Raw genomic sequence first — 19289 nt, 5'->3', positions numbered from 1 at the left:
GAATTCATCATATTTTTTAAAGTTCTGTTTTTCCTTTCAGCAATCCCGTTTTGTTCGGGTGTGTAAGTAGTTGTTGTTTCGTGAACTATACCATTCTGTTCACAAAACGCCTTAAGAGTGTTAGGGTCATACTCACCCCCCTATCACTCCTAAGTCTCTTGATTTTCCTGTCTAGCTGGTTTTCAACTTCAGCCTTGTACTTGAGGAACATCTCCTCAGCCTCATCCTTAGACCTGAGAAGATAAACCATGGTGAATCTAGAGCAGTCATTAACAAAAGTAATGTAATATCTTTTACCGCCCCTGCTTTCATAGTTTTTAAAATCCCCCAAGTCACTATGAACAAGTTCTAGTACTTCTGTCTGTCTATCTATTGATTTAAAGGGTTTCTTTGCAAATTTTGCTTCAACACATACTTCACATTTTGCAAAATCAGTTTTAGAAAAGCTTGGAATCATGTTCATTTGTTTGAGTCTTTTAATTGAAGCAATATTAACATGACCCAATCTAGCATGCCATAAATCAATAGACTCAGCAATATAAGCAGAAGAAGTACTAGCTTTCTTATTCATAATTTCAATGGAAACATCAAGAGTAAACAACCCCCCATTACAAAAACCCTTTCCCACAAATTCCCCATTGTGAATAATAACTAGCCTATCAGAATCAAAGGACAACTTCAAACCATCTTTCATAAGTAAACTACCGGAAATTAAATTCCTACGCATTTCTGGAACATGCAAAACATTAGTTCAAGTGAGTGTTTTTCCAAAAGTCAGAGTGAGAACGATCTTCCCTTTGCCTTGAACAGTTGCAGAAGCAGAGTTACCCATGAATACATTTTCCCCATCAGTCTTCTCGTAGGAAGTGAACATTTGTTTGTTGGTGCAAATGTGCCTGGTTGATCTTGTATCAACTATCCACTCAGCAACATCACCTGCCAGATTAGCTTCTGAAACAACAGCAATAAAATTGTTAGGATCAGCAACTGCTTCAACAAGGTGAGCTTGATTCTGATCTGGCTTCTTCTTGACCCTGCAATCCCTGGACTTGTGACCAGCCTTCCCACATTCAAAACAGCTACCCTTAAACTTATACTTCTGAATTTTCCCTTGAGGCTTGAACTGACTGCCCTTCCCCTTAAACTTATCAGAATAGAAATTGCCCTTAGGTTCAACCAGATTAGCTTTAGCAGACTTAGAAAATACAGATTGACCCTTATCCTTAATACGGTTCTCCTCCTCAATTTTTAGGTGACCTACGAGTTCCTCTAGGGTAAGATCTTTCTTCTTATGCATTAACTGGTTTCTAATGTCTTTCCATGAGGGTGGCAGTTTCTCAATTAAAACAATAGCAAGAGTTATATCACATATACTCAAACCCTCGGCAGCCATAGCAATACAAATATTCTCATATGCATGAATCTGATCAATAATAGGTTTATCATCTTCAACTTGAAAACCTAACCATTTACTAACACAATAACGTTTCGTACCGGCATCATCAGTTCCATACTTTTTCTCTAAACCATCATAAATATCCCTAGCATGATTATAGCCCATGTAAATGTCAAGCAAAACATTCGACATATGATGCAACAACATTCCCTTACAGGTTCTATCATCCTTAGCAAACTTAACCTCAAAATCATGCAATTCATCATCATTAACAGGTTTCACAACATCAGAAATAACATACGCAACATCAATTTGCTCCAAATAAAATCTCATCCTAACAGCCCAACGTTTATAATTTTTCCCATCAAGAGTAATGACGTGATTAATGGAGCAGTTTCCAAAGTTAGTGGGTTGATTAAGTCTTCTGACTTAATCAAACCGCCCTTGACCAAAAAGAATATAACCCGGCCCACGAACCGCATTCGCCAAGTGCCAAGTACCACTTGGTGTGTGTGTTGTGACCACCCATGCCACTCACATGCTTTCTTAAACAAATGTTTCCCTCAAACCCCCAAATATAAACATTGAATATGGTTTGTGTTTTTTCCATATGGGACTTTTCATATTCCCACATTTTCCCACTCATTTTCTTTTGTATTCTCACTAGGATTTCCAACCATACACACCGTAAACAAGCAAAAGATACGGAGTAAATTGGTAAGTAGCACGTGTACCAATGTCTTTTATTATTTTCATCATTTGGCCTATTTTATTGTGTCTGTGTCTACTATTCTAGAGTAAGGCGGCATTTGACATTTGACATTTGACATTTGACAGTAGTTTTCTTTTTCTTTCATTTTAAACTTTCAACAACGAAGAAATAAACGTCACTTCATCTAAGTTTTGTCTTCTCAACTTGAAATTTTTGGCAGAACATTTTCAAGTCCATCAATTTCTACTGGAACACAAATCTTAGCGATTCAAAAAAATAAATAAAAATCAGATCAATTAATTATTATTGTAATCTCAGTGTGTGTGAAAGATTTTGTTGAAGAATTGTTCATGCAATGTGGTAAGTTTTCTTTGATTATTTCTCCGTTTATTATTTTATTTTAAATTTTGATGTTAATTCTGCAATTATATGGTTCTAGAAATGATTAGTTCTTGATTTCTCCTTCTAGCCCAATTTCCGTTTGTTTTGCCTGATTTGGATATGGGTATATTTTGATTGAAATTCTCACTCTTCATTCTGCAATTTAAGGGAACCTGTGTATTAATGCGAAATTCCATTTTGTGTTAGGATTCAGAATTGATGAATATTGCCTGAAGGAAACATGGTTGAAATTCTAAGAAAGAGTAGAAGTGGTAAGAAATCATTCGAAAGCAAAGACGTGATCAGCAGCTTACCTGATGACATATTAGGTCGAATTCTATCTTTCCTTCCTACTAAAAATGCTGTGGCTACTACTGCTGTTTCATCTAGGTGGAAGAACCTTTATAAACTTTGTACTAGTCTCGATTTTGATGATTCGGTTTCTGTTCCTGTTAGTAGTCGAGATGATTTAGGAAATGCAAGAAGGGATATGGTTAGTTTTAAGAGATTTGTGAAAGAGATGTTGACACAATTCAACAAGTCAGATATTACTAAGTTTCGGCTTAAATGTGGGAATGATATAGAGTATAGTTTGTTGTATGAATGGATCAGGGCTGCCTTTTTACATAAAGTTGTTCAACTTGAATTATCAATTGATATGCCAATGTCTTGTGTGCTACAAGTATCTCAATTAACATGTCAGAATTTGGTAGTCTTGAACTTGGATTGTAAATTCATACTGCGTGTCCCTAGATCGGTAACATTCCCTAGTCTAAAAGTCCTCTTCTTTAAAGAAGTTAAGTTCCATGGAAATAGATCGATTCGTTTTATTGCAGATTCTGAAGTATTTAGTTTGGATTATACTGATCTTAATGGGATTTTGGATGGGTGTCCACTACTTGAAGAGTTGGTGATAGACGGTTGTGATTGGAACGGTGGTGATCTTTACTTCTCTAATCCCTTGCTTAAACGCTTGACACTAAATGATGGATTGACTGGACCTATTGATCAGCTTAATGGTTCTATGGTTCACATTGACTTGCCAAGTTTAGTCTACTTTTATTACTCTCAATGCTTAGCTGAGTGGTATGATTTCAGGAATATGAAATCTCTTTTAGAGGCTCACCTAGTCATTTGTTTTAATGATGATGACTACGAAGATGAACAAGATCTTTGCAATGTTATTCTTGATCTTATAAATGGGGTGTGTTGTTGTCGATCCTTGCACTTGTCCAGCCAATGCTTGGAGGTATTACTAGTTTGAATGTCACTTTCTTATCAAGTACTAAGCATTTGAATTACTTATAGTTAACTTTGCTCTTTTTTGTTTGAAAGGCTCTCACAAGTGGTGATTTTGAAATGTATATGCCTATCTTTCGCAATATGACTCGATTATACCTCACTCTTAGCCAAGGAGTAAGTTGGTGTGAAGTATTGTTGGCCTTTCTATATAAATCTCCTTGTCTGGAATCTCTTACGTTGGTGCAGGTTTGTGCAATTAACTAACTTTTGTAAGTAAATATGTTTAAATATTTGCTTAATTACTCTCAATAGAGTTCTGAATTCTGAATTCTGAATTCTGATTCACATCCTTATATAGGGAGGTGGGGGATGTTGCTCCAGTCAACTTGATGGAAATTTCTTACTAAGAGCTAAAACAGTGCCTTCTTGTGTTCAATCCCAATTGAAATATGTTTACATGGAATATTTCAGAGGATATAAAGAAGAGATAAGTATGGTGAAATATTTCCTTGAGAATGCTCATGTTTTGGAGAAGATGGTGATACAATGGGATCAATTACTAAGGAAAGGGGACTTTGTTGAAACAATAGAGAACATATCGGAGTTGCCAAAGTCCTGCTTAATTGTATTTGAGTGATGCAGAGTTTTCCCCTAGTCCGGATTTGGTTGTCACGACTCACGTACATTGGTGCTTGATAGTGAAACTGTGACAACTATGGCAGTCAATTTTTTGTTGTGGTTAGTGTGCTCTTATTTACTAAGTGCAAGTGGTTGCAGTGTTTTGTCACAAAATCAGTGCATAAACATTGTAACAACTTACCATGATGTTGTGAGCTCGGATTTGTTTCTTCCTTTAGTCAAGAGTTCTTTCAATGTAATACGTTGCAGTCATATCCGAGGGCTGTTTGTTATAACTAGTGGTACAATGTTTTGATGCATAGTGCAATCGCATTGGATGTTCTTGTAACTTGCAAGTACTGGTACAATGTTCCGATTTATAATGCAATTACGTTGGATGTCCATGTAACTTGAAGTATTTTATGGAAATGGCTGTTCAGATGTCTTATAGTAGTATCACATAATCTTCTTAAATGTTTTAGAAGGATGATGAAAGGCGTTGTTGATCATAGGTTTAACAGTAAATTTCTACTGTAAATGTAATTGTTTTGGTTTCTGCTATAGTTTCTGGTTATTTCCTTGTACCTTAAGTTCGTTTATTTGTAGTCAAAGGATTAATTAACTTATTCTTCTTCAACACTTTCTTGCCCCTTTGTGAGCAAAAAGCGGAACACACTTACTATGTGATGTTTGGTTTCATTCATGTCTAAACAAACAATATCATAAAGCAATAGATTTTCCCTTGCAAGGCATTTTTTTAGCGGCTCGTACTCGGGTCTTGTATTCACGGGTTAAATCGAATTTTGGGTCAACATCGGAATAGTTTTGGTATGTTTTGAGATTCATATTTTTCAGGTATATTGGGGTCGGATATCCATCGGTTTTGGTCGGGTTTTCTGTTAATGTCAATTTTTGATAGCCCTTATAAAAAAGTTGTAATTTCACAATCGAAGACTAAAAAAGATATATAGCCCGCTTTCTTTGGTACAGTTTTGCTCTGCTACACAGATGATGAATCTGTTGAAAGAGGAAAATGAGATTACAGAAAGACCGCATTGAAAGAAACAGGATGTCACGAACTTTATACAGTATACTCGGAATAGCTGTTTGGGAAATAATACTATGTAGTATGTAGCCAGTGCAATTTTGAATTGCGAAAAAGAGGAGATACAAATTTAGACAAACATGGTAAAGGTAAGAAAGATTACTAGTTCCATATTATCGCTTATGCTCAATCAAACATTCAAACCCATAGCAATATCTGGGAGATTAAGGGACAGCTCTACATTATCTGAGATCCTTGGGGTAGCAGACAATGGCTTAAACACTGGTCAACCTTTTAAGAAAGCATTTAACACAAATTTCACATATAATTCGAGGATAATAGCCAAGTTAGTTCAGTTTCGTGGAATTCGTCTTAACAGGAGATGATAAAAGCATCCAACTACTTCTATAATTCCAACGTGTCTACCATCTTCCTGTGCATAATCCATCTGCTCCATCCTTAATTCATGTGTTATGCATACCTTCATGAGTAAAATCACCTTCCCGAACCATCTTCCTGCCCTCGTACAAGAATATAAAGCAAATTAAGATGCGTAATTAAAAAGAATCACATTAATAATAATAATTTAAAGAAAAAGGGTATTATCTTACATAAATGAATGATAACAAAAGGCAAATTAAGGATTAGTGAGTGATTCTACAAAAGTTTTATGCTCAAAGAACATAATCAAAACACCAGCTTCCACAAACTTTTCTTCATGTATAGGTCTTCATATGAAGCAACATTGCACATGCAGCCAAGAAAGAAAAAAGAGGAACATATGATGGCATGGTGCAAGGAATACTAAAGTCATATCCCTAAACCTTGGGATCTACAAGATGAAATACCACAAGTATGTTAATTTTTAACCTTGTGTTTGTAGGTTACCAAAAGAAGTTATCAAAAGAAGGATGGAGGTGGAGCTGTTGCCTGTTGGTACGGTGCGGACAATTTGACCTGCAAGTATTATCCATTACAGAGAGGAAATTAACCAAATTACATTCCTTTATACATAGATCTAATTGTTCTAATAACAATCTTGACTCTGCCAGTTTTCAATTTAAAAGCAATATGGGACCAGACAAAAATTCTGAACAGTAGTTAATACCTTCTGAACTTCGGCATATAGATTCTTAATTTCTTCATTATCAGGCTTCAACTTCAAGACACATTCCACATCTTCAACATAGCCTTTAAGATCACCAAGTTCCTTCCTGGCTTCTGCTCGTCGCCAATATGCTTTAAAGTACTCACCATCTAGCTTCAAGGCCTCAGTACATCAACTTCTGCTTCATGGTATCTACCAACCTTGAGATATACCATATATAGCCCTATTTGCATAGGCTAGTGCACTTGGTGACAGCGCAATGCTTTTTGAATAGCAATTCATAGCTTCATTCAAGTTCTTGGCTTTGAAATGTACATTGCCCTGTTCTTTCAGAGAAGTAGCCTCTGCAGAGAGAGTGAGGTATACAGAGTTTAATACTAAAAACAGTGGGGCAAACACGAACAAGTAAAGTTAAATAAAAGGAAATCCCAAATTCCCAAGAGTTCGGAACCCGAACGACAACATAAAAATACCTTAGGTCTTGAACTAATAAGATGAAGGTTTGCCACAGCATCAAAGAGACAGAGACTACACATACAAACCATGAAGAAAAGACATATACAACGGGGGGACAAACACATCAAACTAACACAACCAAAACTACTTCACATACTGTTTGCGGAGCTTGCATAAGGCAAAATAAGACAGAACTAACAAGATTTTCTCTTGATTACCAAAACTATAAGACTTTCTTTTGATGCCAAACTTGTTAAAGTGCAATGTTTCAAAACTAAGAAGCCCAATCCCTCACATATAAGCTACCCAAACTCTGTTGTGCGATTTCCTGCAAACCATATGTAGCACACCATAACCAATCCCAAACTAAATATTATTGAAAAGCAGGAAGAAGTAAAAAGCCTCCCCAACCCCAAACTCAATATTATGGAAAAACAGGAAAAAGAAAGCAGCAGCTCTTATCTTAAATAACCAGGAGCTACACCTTCAAAAGAACCTCAAATTCCATGTTGGAGTGGGATGAAGACTGGGGGGTGGGGGAGTTCTGTTATCTATGTGGGAGAGAAAATCCTCATATAATTATTTAAAAAAATCGAGAGAAGGCAACAAGTCTAGAAACAAGCTCCAATGAAAAGGCAAATACCCAAACATGGAATAGTGTAGGAAGCTAGACCAACTGACAAGAGTGACAACTAAATGACATTGGGATTGGGTACAAACCATGGCATCAAGTTACTCATGATTCATGAATGCTTCAAAACCAGTTGTATCCATGTTTGTCAAACTGTAGTCAGCATACAATAATCCGGGAATTTACCCAAACATCGAATAGACGCAACTCGTTAAAACTCTAGTGTCAACATAAGGCACAATAATATACTTCGATGTTTTGAAATTATAGAGACATTGTCCGAACCCCACATAATGAAGCATATGAGACAATTTACTAAAGACCCTCAAATTAATTATAGGATGTGTTGAAATGGTTGTCACATTTTCTAACATAGTGGTGTACATCACATTACCAAGATTAAACCATCCAATATAAGAGATAATTGCAAGAAATTAAGTGGCATACTTACACACATACTTTATAGTTCACACAACACCGCCAGAAAAGTGTGAAAAATGACAATATAGGCATGCATGAAATTTAATTACATTGTGATAGAACTATGACTTATTGCAATCATACAATTGAAATGGTTAAATAACTTACTCAAGGTCGGAGAAAACATAGTTGGCCAACTTGGAAGAGTGACTTTTGCAAGATTAATGTACTCATCCATCCAATGCTTTAATCATGCTAGTGAAACCACAACAACAACTCTTTACCTTTCCACTCTGAACATCCAAAGAAAACATCCGGTTTCCCACCATGAAGAAGGCGATATAAGCTTCAAAAGAAGTGCATCAGATAAGGGAGTGGCATTACTTTACCAAATCGATAAGTCAAATAACTAGGATCGGACCAAACATTTATCTAGGATCGGACCAAACATCATTGAAGCACAGCTCGTGCACTAAACTCCATTCTCCAACTTCATAGTTTAACCTCCACAATTTCAACTTGTGATTTCCTTCATAAGCTACCTCCAGAAATTGAACATGCCCTCCACTAACATCAATACACCGCCGATTCACCCAATCTTCAGACAGTGTTGGTAAAGCAATGTATTGACAGTTCACATTTCTCTCTCCACCAAATGGTTCATCCCAAGCAATAATCCCTACAGTAGGATCAACCAGTAACAAATGTCCATCAAACTCATGAGCTTGCTTACCCTTCCATATATGCTCACCAAGCAAATAATTCGCTGGAATCTGTTCCCATTTCCATGTTTCGGACCGAAAACACACCAAAGTACCAAAACAACTCACAATAAGAGGTTGATAATCCACAATCATAAACCTCTCCAAAATCCCAGTAGGTCCAACCTGTGTCATAAACCCAAGAATACCCTGCCTATTTATCGGAACCGGGGCAATCGGAATTGAAACCCAGTCATTTGTTACCGGATTAACCACATACAAACTATCATCCGTATTAATCCTAACCACATTAGTTGGACTGTTCATTTCCCAGTAAGGTTTCGTCTTAATCTTAATCGAAATCAAAAGTAACCCATTACTTGAATTAAATACTAATGCAGGAGGAATACCACTTTCCAGATTAAACTCTTTCGTATTATCGCCTATTCTATGAGGATTAACAGAGAGATTACTCACATTGGGGGGTTGCTTCCACTGGACCTTGAACTCGGGTTTTGACTCGCCTGCGTCCTGGTGAACTCGAACGAATCTGTCGAAGATTGACCATGACGGAGGAGACCCATAGATGTAGGAAACGATAAATTTGGGGTTGCAGATGATTGAATTCCATCGTTTCGAAACGGATTTGAAACGGCATATTGATTTTGCGGGTAATCGTGTTAGGATGTTGGGTATTATTTCATCTGGGAATATACCCAAACTATCAGCTTGATCCAACATCATCTTTGATAGAATTGTCATTTGTTTGATTGATTATTTTTGGAAAGATTAATTGCTGTAGTTTTCGTTTTGGAAGGGGATAGGAAGAAAGGAGGAGTCTGATAAACCTAGGGTTTTCAGTTTTCGGTTTTCGGTTTTCGGTTTTCAGGTTATTAACATCGAACTTTTATAAGGTACTCCCTCCGTCGGTTTTTTTTTTTCTTTTTTTTTTTCTTTTTTCTTTTTTTTTTTCTTTTTACGTTTGATATTTTTCACGCGCTTTAACGATTAATTAATTTGCATCGAGATTTCTCAATTTTTTTATTTAAACAAGATAAATTACGTTTATTTATAATTTTTTCACTTTTATCAAAATTCTGATATTGAGAAATGAGAAAAATTTAATGTCCCAATGGAAAAGTGTAAGAGATTAAATGGCCCAATGAATTTAATTGGTTAAAATAATAATTGGACATAAATTTTGATAGAATATTATGTTATTTATGTGAGAATATAAAAGGAAATGTAAAGAACATTTTGAAATAGCCAAAAAGAAAAACGTAAAGAACAAAAAGAGACGGAGGGAGTACTTGATTATTGTTTTTGTGTTGATTTGATCGATTTGTTATGGTTGTTTGATTTATTTTTATTTATTATTTTTATGTTTACTTTGTGATGTTTATATGTTAATCACATAGGAGAAGAGCAAACTTTTTACACGATTGCTAAGTTGATTGAAAGTTAAATGATGTTCGGCTATTGTTTCGAATGAAGATGTTTTTTAAAGGGGTGACATGTAGTGGAAAGTATGATAGATTGATACAAAGTACAAAGTATTTTTAGGTTGTAACTCGTATACTCATTTTCTTTAAATGGGTCATGACTTGACCTGACTAAATAGTAAATACGACTTGTTTATAACCCGAACTGACACAGTTCATTAAGTATGGGCCCTACCCATTTTTTTTAAGGAACCCATAAGTAGGGATTATATTGCAATATCAGAAGAAGCTACATCCAAAATGTCATTTGGTATATCATCCACCCACATTCTTCGCCCAAACTCCCAAGGTTGGAAGTGAGCCAGGTTGTGAGCGATTGGATTACCACTGCGCTTAACAAACGACCATTTAACATTATCAAAATTACGACATAAATCAAAGATATCTTCCACCATAAGATCAAAGCTACTGCTTCCCGGCGAGCTGGTACGCAATGCATTGATAACCGTCAGACAATCACTTTCAAGTATTACATTCCTCACCTCCGGTTCGTGAGCCAACTTCAAACCCCACACTACCTCCTTTGCTTTCGCTATTCTCGTCTCCCATTTCTCTTGTACCTGCCAAGTAGCACAGGCAGCTACTGCACCATCACTGTCACGCATAACAATTTCAGCCCCCGACCCAATCTCACCCAAAACACCTGCATCAACATTAACTTTCATCCAACCTGCTATCGGCTTTGACCAAGCAGTAGGTAAGGGGGCAGCAGACGCCCTACCCATTTTTATAGGACTATGTTCAAACATTCAAGCTGTTATGAATGAAGGACCATTTTGGGCTTGAATATTGATTTGTATGACAAATTTAATGTTGGAATAATGAGAAGAAATAAATGAAGAAATTAAAACATACACAAAGTTTTAAGGTGGTTCACTGTTTAATGAGCTACATCCACCATAGGGGAGGGTTTGGAGCTTGTATACTCTTTAATGGAGAAAGGATTACAAAGAGAAATTCTCAAAGGTGAAGAAGAAAGAGTTCTATGTATGCTTAGATCTAGGGTTTCAACCTCACTTGTGTTTCTCTCTCTTGATTCTGAAATTCTCATTACATTTGGTATTTATAGTGTTAGACATCAAACCAATCTAAGGGACAAGAAAATGCCACGTCGATTGAAGCTTGTGGAGAAAAAAATAGTTCACCCGAAGGGTTCGGTCGAACCTTTAAAGGGTTCGGCCGAACCAAGGTCAGGTTCAGCCGAACTTACCCAAAGTGTCGGGTGAACCTCCAGAATCTCAAAGGTACTGACTCTCTTCAGGTTCGGCCGAACCATCTAAGAGTTTGGCCAAACTTCCAGCAGGTTCGGCCGAACCTCCAGCAGGTTCGACCAAACTTCCCTTGCTTCATGACAGTTTCTCGTAAGATAGTCATAACTCTCTCATTTCTCAACCAAAATGAGCTTGTGACCAGGCGTTGGAAAGTTATTGAGCCAAGCTTTTACCTCCAACTTGAATCAACTCAATATAATGAGTAGATCATTAAATATGTCCATATGAAGTCAGAACTTCCACAATAACACCCTAACATCCTTCAAAGGATATTCGAGGCACACATTGTTAGGTTATGAATAATACAAACAATATAATTCATGTGGAAAAACCATAAAGCCAGGAATCTAAATTAATTGCCACATAGTCAATTAGCATAATTTAGGTTACACACAATGTGATGCGTGCCTTCCCTAGCTGCTCCCGAACCGAACAAGAACAAGTCTTTAGAGCTCCAAGTGTCGCCTCTCCGTAGAAAGTCCACAACACGTTCGGATCCGCCTTAGGTTCAACCAACTAGGATATTACTTAAGGTTTTATGCACTCGGGTTAGGCTATCAACTATGCTCTCCCTTGAACTCAATATATGTAAAGAATATGTTTTGATGTATATATAAATTATGAGAGCTAGCCTCATATTTATAGGGTAGGAAATAAGGAATTTGAGTCTTACTAGAAAAACAATTACCAATCGCATTAGGATTGAAATTCTTAACCAATTAGAATTGTAGCAATAATTAAACACTCAATTAATTTAATTCTAGTAGGACTAGGAAAACTAATATTAAGGCCAGAGTTACTTGGCGACTAAGTAAACGTACTTTGCTTGAAGCCCAAGACGAAGCAACCAACGCAGCCACAAGGGCCAAGCTGGCGCGCGTGCCAGGCTTGGCCCAAACGCAGCCGCTGCTGGCCCAAGGCCCAGCGTATTGTAGTTTGGTCTTGGCGGGCTGCTTGCCTTGGCTTCCTGCTGCTTGCCTTGGCGTGCTCGCGGCCCACAGCGCTCCAGGCCCATCGCCTATGGTTGGGCGCTGGCGCTGGGCTTCGTGCTCAGTGTTGTGCGCTCGTCCTCGTGCTTGTCGAGTGATGGGCTGGCTCGCTTGCCGGCTTGTCGCTCGTCGAGCTTCCGAATTTGTGTTCCGATTCCGGAATCTATTTCCGTTTCGAACACATATTTACGTTTCCGTTAATATTTCCGATCCCGGAAATAATTTTCTATTCCGGCAATATTTCCGATTCCGGTAATATTTCCGTTTCCGCAATATTTCCGATTCTGGCAATATTTCTATTTCCGATAATGTTTCCTATACGATCCATGTTTCCGTTTCCGGCAACATCTACGACTTGGATAATATTTATATTTCCGTCATGAACCATATTTCCGTTTCCAGCAATATCTTCATTTCCGGAATATTCTTTACTTTGCCTTTTGACGATTTTAGCTCCCACTGGAACCGAGATCCGTCATTTCCGAATGATCATAAATAGAGTACTTAATGAATAATATTTTCACTTAAATACTTGATCCGTTCACGTACTATTTTGTGACTCTACGGATTCAGTTAAGAGTAAGTTATGGATTAATATTATTAATTCCACTTGAACTGAAGCGGCCTCTAGCTATGCACTCAATTCACTTGATCTCACTGAATTATTAATTTGTTAATTAATACTGAACCGCATTTATTAGACTTAGCATTAAATGCAAACTTGGACCAAGGGAATTATTTCCTTCAGTCTCCCACTTGTCTTTAGGGACAAGTGTGCATTTCCTAATTCCTTTGTCGCTTGATGCCTGCTCATGAACATAAGGTAAGGGTAGTCATCCTTATTATGTCCAGAGGTATTTCTAGGTTTCAAAGGTCAATTGATCAAATAAACAAATAATCATAGCCTATGATTCATCTGAGCACGGCCATGCATTTTACACTTTCTAGCTCTCCGAGTGGCCTTGTACAACTTTCAGCATCTCATCCCGATTTATGGGAGGACAATCCCAATCTTGTGATCTTGAGGTTAGACTTCATTTGATAGGTGATTACCTGAGCGTTGTCGTTATAGTCTCCTTTTACGGTGCGACGTTTGACAACGTCAAAGTAACCAGTTCTCAAACAAGAATCTCAAATCACTCAGGTTAGAGGATTAGTGTCTAATAATGTAATGAAATTTATTCGTGACAGATTTTCATCTATTATAGTAAAGTTTCATAGGTCTGTCCGATACTAATCTGATCAAGTAAGTATCTATGCAAATTATTGCGAAATTTCCATGTACACATAGTTCAAGAAACAGAACTACTAGTCATCTTGCATTCTAGTCGTCTAGCGTTTTCTATGCGTCCACCTTTATAGAAAACTTCAGACCAGGGACTATTTTCAACTTTTTTTTTTACATTCAAGTTCACTTGATGGACATTTCTTAGTCACAAGACTAGTCCTGACAGTCTATCTTGAATATATTCGTCAAGTTGAATGGACTCATCATTTAATACTAAACCAAGATTAAATGGAACATGAAAATACATTTCATATGATAAATGTTCAACCCCAATGTTTTACAAGCATGGGCCTCTAACCCATCTTTAAAACAATTAATGGAATTCAAAGCTATGCTTGATTTCCAGTGCCACAATGTGAGTGTTGCTTCTCACTTGTTGCATAGTTTTAGTTATCATGCTTTGCCAATCTTAATATCCTTTTCATCGAATGTCTTTCGAGATAGGATGATAAGATCTTTTGAGTATGTTTATTTTGTGATCAAGTCTTTCTTGCTTCAATGGTGGTAATCGGTTTCATGATGCATAAAGCGGTTTTGACATCCATCTGCCATATTTCGTAATCGTAATATCCAGCGATTTCTAACATTATCCAAATAGACTTTATCATTGCAACTGGTGAAAATGTTTCATCATAATCCACACCGTGAACTTGCTTGTATCCTTTTGCAACCAATTTAGCTTTGGAAACTTCTAGTTTCCCATCCCTGTCCTTTTTCAGTTTGAAAACCCATTTGCTTCCTATGGCTTGGTAGACATCTGGCAAATCAACCAAATCCCAAACTTGGTTTTCAGACATGGAGTCTAATTCAGATTGCATGGCTTCTTGCCAATACTTGGAGCTAGGGCTCGTCATAGCTTGTTTGTAAGTCGCAGGCTCATCGCTTTCTAGCTATAGAATTTCATGGCTCTCATTCGTCAAAATACCTATGTAACTTTCTGGTTGAGACCTATCTCTGCGATCTACGTGGGGTTACATTTCTAGTTGGTTCTTGATTCTCACCAGATACTTCTAAAGATCTCTGAGTTTCAACCTGAATGTCATCTTGATCATTCTCTAGAGTTTGTTGTTTGACTCGAATTTCTTCGAGGTCTACTTTTCTCCCACTTGTCATTTTTGAAATGTGATCTCTTTCCAGAAAGATACCATCTCGAGAAACAAACACCTTGTTCTCAGATGTATTTTAGAAGTAATACCCCTTTGTTTCCTTTGGGTAGCCCACAAGGATACATTTGTCAGATTTCTGTTGAAGTTTGTCTGAAATTAATCGTTTGACGTATACTTCACAACCCCAAATCTTAAGAAAAGACACTTTTGGAGGCTTTCCAAACCATAACTCATATGGAGCCTTTTCGACAGCTTTAGACGGAGCTCTATTTAGTGTGAGTGCGGCTGTATTTAGTGCATGTCCCCAAAATTCTATTGGAAGTCCGACCTGACCCATCATTGCTCAAACCATGTCTAGCAAGGTCATGTTCCTCCGTTCTGACACACCGTTCCATTGAGGTGTTCCAGGAGGAGTTAATTCTGACAAGATTCCACAATCTTTCAGATGGTCATCAAATTCATAGCTCAGATATTCACCGCCAAAATTGAGAAACTTTCTCCCCAAGTATTCTCTCGGCGCATGTTAGCATAACGTGCACCGACGCCATGGCAAGGAAAACTGGGGCAAAATCTCAAGCAAACAAGCATGGAAATGGAACTGGCAAACCTCGTGGTCCTTCTTCTGATTCACAAACGCTCAAAACATGCTCGTTGGATGAAGTTTTGGGGGTAGAGGCGTTGGATTTTGGATTGGAAAATGAGGTTTTCACTCCAAAATCTTCATTGAAGCAGCTTCAAGTTCGATCGGAAGCTCGAATTTCTTTCAATGAATTCATGGAGGTCATCCATGGAACGCAGAGTCGAGCTCGATCTTCAAGTTCTCGTCCAAATATGGATGTAGGTATGATCTCTGTTCCCATATTGCAACATTTTGAGGATGAAATAGTTGTTGATAATAATGTGAATGAATCTGCTGGGTTAGCTGATGATAATATCATGCCAGTTCAGATTGAATTGGATGATATTTAGAGTGAAATAGATTTTTGGAATTCTGCAGTTGTGTGCTATGTTGTAGGAGCTAATCCCCCAATTAATGTGATGGAGGGTTATGTTAGGAGAATTTGGGGGGGGGGGATTGAAGGTGGATAAGGTGGTGCTAGTGAAGAAGGGTGTATATCTGGTGCGATTTTTGTCTATGGAATCAAGGGATAAAGTGCTGCAGGGGCATTATTTCTTTGATAGCAAACCCTTGATTGTGAAACCTTGGGATCAGGATCTGGATATGGATAAAGAGGAGGTGCAAGTTGTTCCCATTTGGATTCAGTTGAAGCTGAATTTCAAATACTGGAGTGAAAAGGCATTATTCAAAATTATGAGTCAGGTGGGAAAACCAATCAAAAGAGACTATGCTACCACATGTAGAGATAAAATTCAGTTTGCTAGAGTTATGGTGGAAGTTCCCATGGAGAAAATCTTACCTGATCACTTATTCTTCATGGATGAACATGGTGAAAAGGTTAAGGTGGATCTGAGATATGAATGGAAGCCTACTCTATGTAATAAATGCAAGATGGTGGGGCATGCTGAAGTAGAATGCAGGCAAGGTAAGAGTAGGAAGGTGTGGGTGCAGAAACAGACAGAAGGGGTTGTACAACCACAGAAAGAGACTATAGCCACTGAGGTGGATCAGGAAGGCTTTCAAAGGGCTTTGAGACCAATTAGGGTTAGAGCTGATTCAGTGGAACAAACCCAAATTGCTAACCCTTTTGATATACTGCAGAATGAAGAGATGGTTGAAACTAGTGTTAATGTGACAGGTGGGGGAGGGAACTTGAGTAGACAGGAGGGTAGACAAAGTGGAAGGGGGGACCCTTCACCACCTCATGGATAGAGTTCTTAGCTGGAATGTAAGGGGCATCAACTCATTGAAGAAACAGGATGAAGTGAGAAGGTTCATTCAGGAATTTGATCTAGGGTTGGTTGGGCTCCTTGAACATAAGGTGAAGGGTGCTAATCTTGGCAAGCTTTACCAAAGAGTTTTTACAGGCTGGTGTTTTACAGGAAATGTTAGTTTTCACAAGGGAGGAAGAATAGTGGTAGCTTGGAAACCTGGAAGCTTTACAGTGAGTGTTGTAGCTGTTACAGCTCAGTTGATACATTGTCATGTTACCCCCATTAGTGGTAAAAATGGCTTCTATTGCACTTTTGTTTATGCATTCAATGAATGCAAGCAGAGAATTGAGCTATGGAGAGACTTGAAGGTTTTAAACACACAGGATCCTTGGATTATGTGTGGTGACTTTAATTGTGTTATAGCTAGTAATGAGAGAATAGGTGCACCTGTCAGACAAGCTGAAATCAATGATATTAATAGTTGTATGCATGTTTGTAGTATGGAAGATGTGAAGAGTGTAGGGAACATGTTCACTTGGAATAACAAACAGCAGGGCTCTGCTAGAGTGTTTTCTAAGTTGGATAGGGTGTTAGCTAATCCAGCATGGCAGAGTGAGTATGTGGATGCAGAGGTATGTTTTATGAATGAGGGTGATTTTGATCATTCCCCTGGCTTGCTTACAATTTATCCAAGATCTGCAGGAGGGAGGAAGCCCTTTAGATACTTTACAATGTGGAAGTCAGCTCTTACTTTTGATACCATCATTAAGGATGTATGGAGGGAACATTTATCTGGAAGTAAGATGTATGTCTTAGTGACTAAATTGAAGAAGGTGAAAGTTGGTCTGAAAGAGCTCAATAAGAAGGGCTTTACTGACATTCAGGCTGCTGAAATTAAAGCTCATCAGGCAATGTTAGATGCTCAGCAAGCCATGCATTCAAATCCTGCAAATCAGCAACTAGCTGATGTGGAGTTAGATGCCATCAAGGAATATAAATTAAATCATCAAGTGTATATGGACTTTTTGAAGCAAAAACCCAAGCTGGATTGGATCAAATCTGGTGATGAGAACACTTCTTTATTTCATCAGAGTATCAAGGCCAGAAATGTCCAGAATCATGTTTACAGCATATATGATATGCATGGAAAATGACATGATACTCCAGAAGCAGTTTCTGATGCTTTTCTTGATTATTATAAGCAGTTACTGGGTACAACTCAAGCTGGAAGAAGATCTGTAATCAAAGAGGTGGTGTTGGCTGGCCCAGTGCTTACTGATCATCACAGAGCTCTTCTCAATGCACATTACTCTAGAGAGGAAGTGAAGAATGCTCTATTCTCCATTCCTGGAACTAAAGCCCCTGGACCAGATGGTTTTGGTTCTTTCTTTTATAAGGATTCTTGGCATATAGTGGGAGATGAGGTAATTGATGCAGTTCTTGATGTGCTGAATAATGGTAAGCTTTTAAAGGAGATTAATCATACAGTCATCACTTTAATTCCTAAAACAAAATGCCCCAAAAATGTTAGTGAGTTTAGACCTATCTCATGCTGTAATACACTTTATAAATGTGTTACTAAGGTGATGCGTGGTAGATTGAGACAGGTGTTGCCAGACTTGATTCTTGAGAATCAAGGGGGGTTTGTGCATGGAAGATATATTGCTCATAACATCCTGGTAGTGCAGGATTTAGTAAGGCATTATGGAAGGAAATCTGTTCAGCCTAGTTGCCTGTTAAAAGTTGATTTGCAAAAGGCTTATGACACAGTAGATTGGTGTTTCTTGAAGGAAATGTTGGAGATTTTGGGATTTCCTATTGCTTTTAGGGAGTTAGTGATGACCTGTGTTACAACCCCTATGTTCTCTCTTATGATAAATGGTTCTATGCATGGGTTTTTCAAGTCTAAAAGGGGTTTGAGGCAAGGTGATCCGATGTCACCTTTGCTGTTTGTTATATGCATGGAGTATTTGTCCAGAATATTGCATAAGTTGATTGACTTGCCCCAATTTCAGTTTCATTCAAGGTGTAAAGATGTGAAGCTCATCCATCTTTGCTTTGCTGATGATCTTATCTTGTGTTGTAAAGGGGAATATCCCTCCATATATTCCTTGCTCCAAGCTTTTGCTTTATTTTCCAAGTCTACTGGTTTGATGGCTAACAAGAGTAAGTCTGCTATTTATTGCCATAGCATGTCTGAGAGTGATGTGAAAAGAGTAGTGGATGCATCTGGTTTTACTAGGAGTACTTTTCCATTCAAGTACCTAGGAGTGCCAATCTGTTCTAAAAGGATCTCAGCAAGTCAGTGTGATGTTTTGGTGGACAAAATGACAGCAGGAATTAAAATATGGAGCACTAGGAATTTGTCCTACACTGCTAGAATGCAACTGGTAAATTCAGTTCTTTTAAGCCTGCATTTGTACTGGGCTCAGATTTTCATCCTCCCTAAGGGTGTTCTGCATGATATTGCTAAGATTTGTAGAGCTTTCTTATGGAGTGGGCAGGCATATAGTTCTAAACCAAGCTCTGTTGCCTGGGATAGAGTTTGTTCACCTAAACAGGTTGGTGGTTTGGGTTTTAGGGATGTGGT

The 19289-nt window shown here is 37.9% G+C and overlaps 3 protein-coding genes across 4 annotated transcripts; 1 reads left to right on the top strand and 2 right to left on the bottom strand.

The window, feature by feature from the left end:
* Positions 1-751: 751 nt before the first annotated feature.
* On the bottom strand, positions 752-1729 carry LOC130471978 (uncharacterized). The gene is made up of 2 exons (XM_056842352.1): positions 1178-1729; positions 752-1060 (listed from the first exon to the last, which is right to left on the bottom strand). The coding sequence occupies exons 1-2, from the start codon at positions 1727-1729 to the stop codon at positions 752-754; spliced, it is 861 nt and encodes a 286-aa protein (XP_056698330.1).
* A 489-nt stretch (positions 1730-2218) lies between these two features.
* Positions 2219-4805, top strand: LOC110777546 (F-box/LRR-repeat protein At4g14103-like). Of its 2 annotated transcripts, none has more exons than XM_056826385.1 (4): positions 2219-2468; positions 2704-3738; positions 3825-3977; positions 4090-4805. In XM_056826385.1, exons 2-4 carry the CDS (start codon positions 2731-2733, stop codon positions 4366-4368), a joined length of 1440 nt encoding a protein of 479 aa, XP_056682363.1. In that variant the 5' UTR covers positions 2219-2468; positions 2704-2730; the 3' UTR covers positions 4369-4805. The 2 variants fall into 2 exon arrangements, with proteins under 2 accessions (XP_056682363.1, XP_056682362.1); XM_056826384.1 differs by having other exon boundaries at positions 2697-3738.
* An 813-nt stretch (positions 4806-5618) lies between these two features.
* Positions 5619-12904, bottom strand: LOC110777547 (F-box protein At1g49990; the record flags this gene model as incomplete). Its single annotated transcript, XM_056827519.1, has 4 exons — positions 5619-6351; positions 6503-6846; positions 8178-9397; positions 12881-12904. Coding segments are annotated over 2 exons (984 nt in total), but the record flags the coding sequence as incomplete, so codon positions are not given.
* Between the last annotated feature and the right edge of the window lie 6385 nt (positions 12905-19289).

Source organism: Spinacia oleracea, chromosome 4 (assembly GCF_020520425.1).
Source record: "Spinacia oleracea cultivar Varoflay chromosome 4, BTI_SOV_V1, whole genome shotgun sequence".
Lineage (NCBI taxonomy): Eukaryota > Viridiplantae > Streptophyta > Magnoliopsida > Caryophyllales > Amaranthaceae > Spinacia > Spinacia oleracea.
Note: the sequence above shows the minus strand (reverse complement) of the source record. Positions and strands in the feature narration are given on the sequence as shown.